Here is a 6,717-nt window from a genome sequence, read left to right as displayed (position 1 = left end):
TTCCAGATACTTTGTTTTTGTTCTTTCTAACGTGGTTTGTGCCACCTTAAAAGACAAGGACAGCAGTGATGTGTGCAGTACCATCTGCAAGTTCCCCTCCAAGTCACTACCATCCTGACTCTTTATCGCAGGGTAAAAGTTATGGAACTCCTGTCTTAACAGTATCACATGTTCACATAACTTAATGGATTGTAACAGTTCCTCATCACCTTTTCAAGGGCAATTGGGGAAGAGTGATAAATGCTGACTTAGCTAGCAATACACACATTGTGTAGGCAAATTTAAAAGAAAAAAATCTGCTTTATGTCCTAATGGTTTTTACACTATTTTGAGTTTGCTACCAGTTTTTATTTTGAGGTTTTTATTGTTGACGTGCCAATCTAAAAGATGGGTTATTATTTTCTAACTGCTCAATAGGTCCCAAATTACTGTGCCTCAGAGCAATTTCTAAAGTAATCTGTGGTGCAAAGTCTCAAGGCAAAGAGATAACAGTTGGCTAGTTTGATAGTTGAATGTAGTTTGCTAATAGAAAATGCTACAGAGAAGAATCCAGAGACTGAGTGTAAATGCCTCAGTCTGTGGTAGCATTCTGGACAATTCTCGGTCAGACTCAAATCAGTGTTCATTAGGCAGGTTTGCTCAGAAATAGCGTCTTAATTTGATCTTTCGACCTTCTGTTGTTGCAATTTGTATTACGCTGTTCCAAAAAGGCCTCTGAATTTTCATTTCTATTTTCTAACCCCAGTCATTCCTGTAATAACATACACTTTCAGAGTTAGAAATTTGTTAATTGGTTTGAAGTGTACTAAACACAATGTTTCTTGTGAATAGTCATTTCAGAATTGTTGGGAGAGGGGTCGTGATATATTGGGAGGAATAATCTTAGATTGGGCAGTAATGTGGTAACTAGAGGAGATAAACAGAAGGTATTTACCAAAAAAATGAAGAGGGAAATTAATGTATTTATTTTTACAAGTTTGTTAGTAAATGAGATAACTGAATATTGGAGGCACAATCCTTACAAAAAGAGGGCTTGGATATGAGGAAAGTGAATAATATTGGAAATGGCAATGGAACTGATTGGAGAGCTGTTTCAGACAGTTTATATAGGTGAAGCAAGCTGAGTTGCCTCTTCTTCTACAATTCTAAACAATCATACTAGATTTTATTCCAACAGTGTGGAGGATTCATATCATTCAGTGTATCAAAAGGATCCTACAAGATGGATGTACTAAATCTTTTAGTTGCTAATGAATTCTTTTATTTTACCCCATAGGCGCTGAGGGTTCAGAAGAAGGATCAAGTGGAGATTCTCTTCTAGAGTGGTTAAATGCTTTTAGACAGACTGGGAACACAACGAGAAGTGGACAAAGTGGGAATCGTTCCTGGAGAGCAGTCAGTCGTACAAACCCAACAAGTGGTGATTTTAGATTCAGCTTGGAAATTAATGTCAGTCGGAGTAGAATTGACCAAAGTGCTGAAATGGAAAGTGAGCAACCTATGGACACTTCAAATGTGGTAGCAACAGTGCCTGCAGCAGAAGAAGCAGTGATACCAGTACCATCAGAAAATATAAGTGCACCCCCATCAACAGCAATGCAACCACCACCAACTGTAACAGATCTACCAATGGCTATGACAGAAGAAGGTATTCAGAGTCAGCCTGAAAGGTCAGCTTCCACTGGAACACGACGAAGTCGAGGACCAAGTGGAGAGTTACCTTATGAAAACAGGTATGAACTTTTGAGACATGAGCTTGAAACCCAAGCTCAACATCAAGGTCGCCCAAGAGGTGGTAGAAGTAGAAGTCCAGAACGCCGAAGGTCTTCTAGAACCAGGAACAATCGAAGTCGGTCACCCTTGCATCCAGTCAGTGAGGGGACAAGTAGATCACGACGTCAAGGACTTTCCCAGAGGCCTGATAGATCCACTTCAGAAAGTGGAACAGAAGGAATTTCCAGAACTAGACAGCATGTCATGTCCAGACAGAGTCGGGTTGGAGATGGGGTCCAGTCTGAAACAACTAATCATGTTCCTGTTCTTGAGCCAAATGAACGTAGAGAGCCTTCCCAAGAAGCTGCTGACTCTTCAGAAGCTGTGGTCAGTGATCCCTCTGTAGCTGGGCGCCGACCACCAACCATTATGTTAGATCTTCAAGTGAGAAGGGTGAGACCTGGTGAAAATGCAGATAGAGATAGTATAGCCAACAGGACCCGATCACGATCCCAAACATCCGACAACACTGTTGTATATGAAAGTGAGCGGGGTGGGCTCAGGCGCACATTCTCCCGCTCTGAGCGAGCAGGGGTGCGAACTTATGTCAGCACCATTCGTATTCCTTTTCGCAGGATATCTGATTCGGGTCTTGGAGAGGCCGCCTCAGTTGCCCTCCAAACAATACTACGCCGGATAATGATGGGTGGTGAACTGAGTTCATTTGTGGACAGTGACAGCGATTCTGAATCTAGCAACAGGGGCCAAAGTCAAGTGCACGATGTTTCTGAATCGCAGAACAGTACAAGCGAATCCCCAGGCATGGCTTCTGAAGGCAGAACAGGCGAGCAACAGGCAGGAGAACAGCGGAATGGCATTGAAACAGATAGCGTAACTGGAGCTAGGAGAAGAGAAGGTCAGCAAACCCGAGGCTTATTTGGCCTTGAAGAAAGTGGTACTTTACCCATACTTAGGCTTGCTCATTTCTTCCTGCTCAATGATGAAGATGAGGATGATCAGCCCAGGGGACTGACTAAAGAGCAGATTGACAACTTGTCCACGAGAAATTTTGGAGAAAGTGATGCTATTAAAACCTGCAGTGTGTGTATTAGTGAATACACAGCAGGAAACAAGCTGCGCAAGCTACCCTGCTCTCACGAGTATCATGTTCACTGTATTGATCGCTGGCTGTCTGAAAACTCCACATGTCCCATATGCCGTCAGGCTGTTTTAGTTCGCACCGCTGGTGAAAGTGTTGGCTAGTGTACAATCTCCATCAGTTTGTGCTGCAGTATTGATGTAATGTAGAACTAGCTAGCTGTACCAAACAGTGAACCATATAAAATTGTACTTCAGAATGTAGTGGAGAAATTCAAAATAGCCATACCTAATACATTTACCTGGTCTACCCTTTGCAAGGAAAGACTTCTCTCTTTTTGCTAATCTTTAATCAGGATTTGGGCACTACTTAAATTCCTTCATTTGTGAGTGTGCATCATTACACTGTGTTTAAAGACGGAAAATTTAACCATGCTTCGAAACAAACTATCGATACAGCTTTTAGGACACAGCTTCTGACATTTGTGTCTGTTGGTGTAACCTGTTTTAAGGATGTGTTCTTAGCATGGTAAATAAGTAACTTAAACTTTAATGCTTTGCTGCATCCTCCACTCATTTTCTAAAAGTTGAATTCTTGCCCTGATTTCTTTCTTGTTTGCGCTTCATTTGGGTTAGCTGTATTAAATTTCAAGGTTTTCATTTTTTGTATTTTTTTTGATCAAAGGCATTTCCTTTTCTGATGTGATTTATGTGCACACTTAGTGTATTTTAACAATTCAGGATATTTGTTCACAATTCATGGCAGGGGCTGTGTACTTGCGAAGAAGAAATTGGTCACTTTAAAAAAAAAATTGCAATGCAAATTGTCACTACTTATTAAAAAAAATGTCTAATTTACTGAACATCTTTAATGGACAGATTACCTTATTCTACAACATATATCAAGTCTATGGGACAAATTTGAGACATACAGTTAAGTCTTCTGTGCAGTGGAGTTATTTATTATCCTTTTTTTTTAAAAAGAACTCCAATTTATATCCACCTTTTTGTGGAGTTATTCTGGGCCTCCCTTTTATTGACTTCTGACTTTGCCTTTCCACCTTTCGTCTCCAGGCTTTTAAAAATATTTTACAGTGTGGAATGACCTACTGGTCCAATGAAACAGGCTTGCACTTTTGCCTTTGGGAAACTGGCTGTTTTTGATTTCTCTACAGTCAATTGGAACAGCAGCAGAACTGTGTCGGGTGCTCTAGCCGCTGGCCGCATTTCTGCCACTTTCCGACACTGCGCTATATAATCTGTGCCTAATAAAAGACCTGTGACTTCACAGCTTGCGCTTAATTGACATTTTGGTTTTGTTGCAACCCTACAGCAGTACGTCTGTGGGCAGGCTGTGTGGCACTGCTTTGAAATCCCGATGGAATGTTGGTGACTTCTGTACTTGCAGGTCTGGTCTGCATGCAATATAAGCACCAGTATTCTGTCAGATGAAAATGTTGCATTTATAGGATGTATGGGGAAGGATGCTGCAGCGTGTTAAGACACACTGGAAATTGCAGTTTTGTAACCATGAAATTAAAATGTTACAGTTGTAATATAACTGAATTGAAGAATCATAGGGCTTTTTTTCTGGGAGGATGGCTGTTTTTCTTGGATATATATACACAGGATAATGGAAAGTAATGTCCTTACTTTTTGATTTGCCTATCCTGATGTGTGTGGAAAACCTGTTTTTGTACAAAAATGACCAGATATTAATGGCGTCCTGTATAAATTTTAAATGCCAATATTGTAACATGTGCATTTGCATTACCAAAATAGTTTAGTTCAACAGAACAAATGTTATTAGAAAAGAATGATGCTATGACACAAAATAGGAATCCCACAGACTGTGATCAACCCTGCCTAAGGTGAACTGTATAATAAAGATTCAAAGCAAATTAGGAGACATGTGCTTTAAAAAGTCCAGGGAGAGTTCTTCCTTCAGCTGCAGGAGTCCTACCAAAGTGCATATACTTTGGTTTACTGTACAGGGCTTGTTTAAAGTGATTTAGTTTATTTATGTAACCTGTTGTACCAATTTTTGTAAATTAGTAACTGAGTTTTCATGCAGATTTACAAGTTTGATTACCCAGTTATCATTTAACTTTTCTGGGAGAAGAAACTTCAAATGCAAATAGACATTATCTTTTGACATTGACCATTTTGAAGAGTTGGGTTATCCATAAATGTTAATAAAATATTGCACGAGAAAACAACTGACACTGTTTGTCTAATGTTTATTCCTTTGCTTTCCTGCTCTCTTTGAATCTCCTTTTTGGATTTCTGTTTAGATCACCACTTATCCATTAACTCACTTAACCATTTGTCTGTTAAAATATTACCATTGTTAAATCTCTTGTCACTGTCCATGTTCCAGAACATTGAATGTTTAATCTCTACATTTATGTATTAATCAAAAAGCATGATTAAGATTTTGTGAGATCAACTTCAAACATTGTTGAAGTTAAAGACTTGTTTATGTGGAAACTGAGTTTGGAAATTTACCATCAGTCGTCGTCATCTGGGCAATTTTATTGCAGTGCTTTTTTTCATTTCCAAGACCAAGGTGAGAGAAATCAAAATAGTCATGGAGTATTACAGCATGGAAAGATTGATTTGTTGTCACATGCATTAGAGTGAAAAGCTTTGTTTACATGTAGTGCTGGCATATTATTGTAAGCAAGGACGTTTAGATCAAAAGTTGTAGAAAAAACTTAAGAGGCATACAGGTTACATTGCACAGGGCGTGTGCTAGGCAAGATCAACGTTAGCAATATTAACATTATTTAAGACTAGAGAGTCCATTCATCAGTCTAATAACAGCCGGGGAGAAGCTGTTCCTGAACCTGTTGGTGTGTGTGCGTTTGTGTGTTCAAGCTTCTGTATCTTCTGCCTGATGGGAGATGTTGTAGGTGATTATTACCAGGGTGTGATGGGTCTTTGATTTTTGGCAGCCTTTTTGTAGCAACGAGCTGTGTAAATGGAGCCAATGGATGGAATGTTGGCTTCCATGATCGCCTGGGATGTGCACACCACCTTTCTTATGGCCCTGGGCAGAGTAGTTGCCATACCAGGCTGTTATGCATCCGGACAGTACGTTTTCAATGGTACATCTGTAGAAATTGGTGACGGTCCCTATGGACATGCCAAATTTCCTGAGGCCTTGTTGTGCGGCCTTGACCATCACATCTATGTGGTTGGTTGTCATTACTCCAAGGAACTTCACGCTCTCCACCCTCTCAACCTCAGTTCCTTGACGTAGATGGGGGCGTGTTTTCCTTTCTTTCTGAAGTCAATGATCAGTTCTTTAGTTTTGCTGACATTGAGAGAGAGGTTGTTCTCAATGCCCATCGTATCTGTGCCACTAATTGAGCACCTAACTACTCTGGTTGCCTTTCCCAGTCCTCTGCCTAGAATCTTGTATGATGTGGTGTTTCAAGTCTTTACCTAAATGTTATAATGGTTCCTGCCTCTACTATCCATTCAGTCAGAGAGTCCAAGATACATACCACCTTCTGGGTGAAAAGAAAGCCTGCTAAAACTGTTCTAAACCTCTTGCCCTTTATCTTAAATCTGTGCCCTCTGATAATTGTTCCCTCTATCCAGAGGAAAGGTTTATTCCCATTCTATGCCCTTTATAATTTTGTAGATCTCAATCAGGCTAATGTTTGAGTTTTTACTTAAGTGTGAATGTCATCTTCTGCCCATTACATGGCTACTTGTAGAAAAGACAACTATTGTGACAATCAACCACAATTTAATGGAACATTTCAAGTAAAGGTGACTGTGGATTTTCTTCAGTGTTTTTAATCATTTATGGATTGAATGTGTTGCTGGCAAGCTGGTATTTATTTGACTGTGAAAGGATGACATGATCTGCCTTCTTGACCTGCTACAGTCCAT

The 6,717-nt window shown here is 40.0% G+C and overlaps 1 protein-coding gene across 3 annotated transcripts in view; it reads left to right on the top strand.

The window, feature by feature from the left end:
• Positions 1-5,036, top strand: part of rlim (ring finger protein, LIM domain interacting) — a 54,038-nt gene extending 49,002 nt beyond the window's left edge. For all 3 annotated transcript variants that reach the window (XM_020534625.2, XM_048605162.1, XM_048605163.1), the window contains one exon: positions 1,277-5,036. In XM_020534625.2, the coding sequence (XP_020390214.1) occupies positions 1,277-2,976 (1,700 nt within the window). In that variant the 3' untranslated portion in view covers positions 2,977-5,036. The remainder of the gene's footprint in view (positions 1-1,276) is intronic.
• Positions 5,037-6,717: the final 1,681 nt, after the last annotated feature.

This window comes from Rhincodon typus, chromosome 14, assembly GCF_021869965.1.
Source record: "Rhincodon typus isolate 14 chromosome 14, sRhiTyp1.1, whole genome shotgun sequence".
NCBI classification, from domain to species: Eukaryota; Metazoa; Chordata; class Chondrichthyes; order Orectolobiformes; family Rhincodontidae; genus Rhincodon; species Rhincodon typus.
This window is presented reverse-complemented; position numbering and strand designations above follow the sequence as displayed.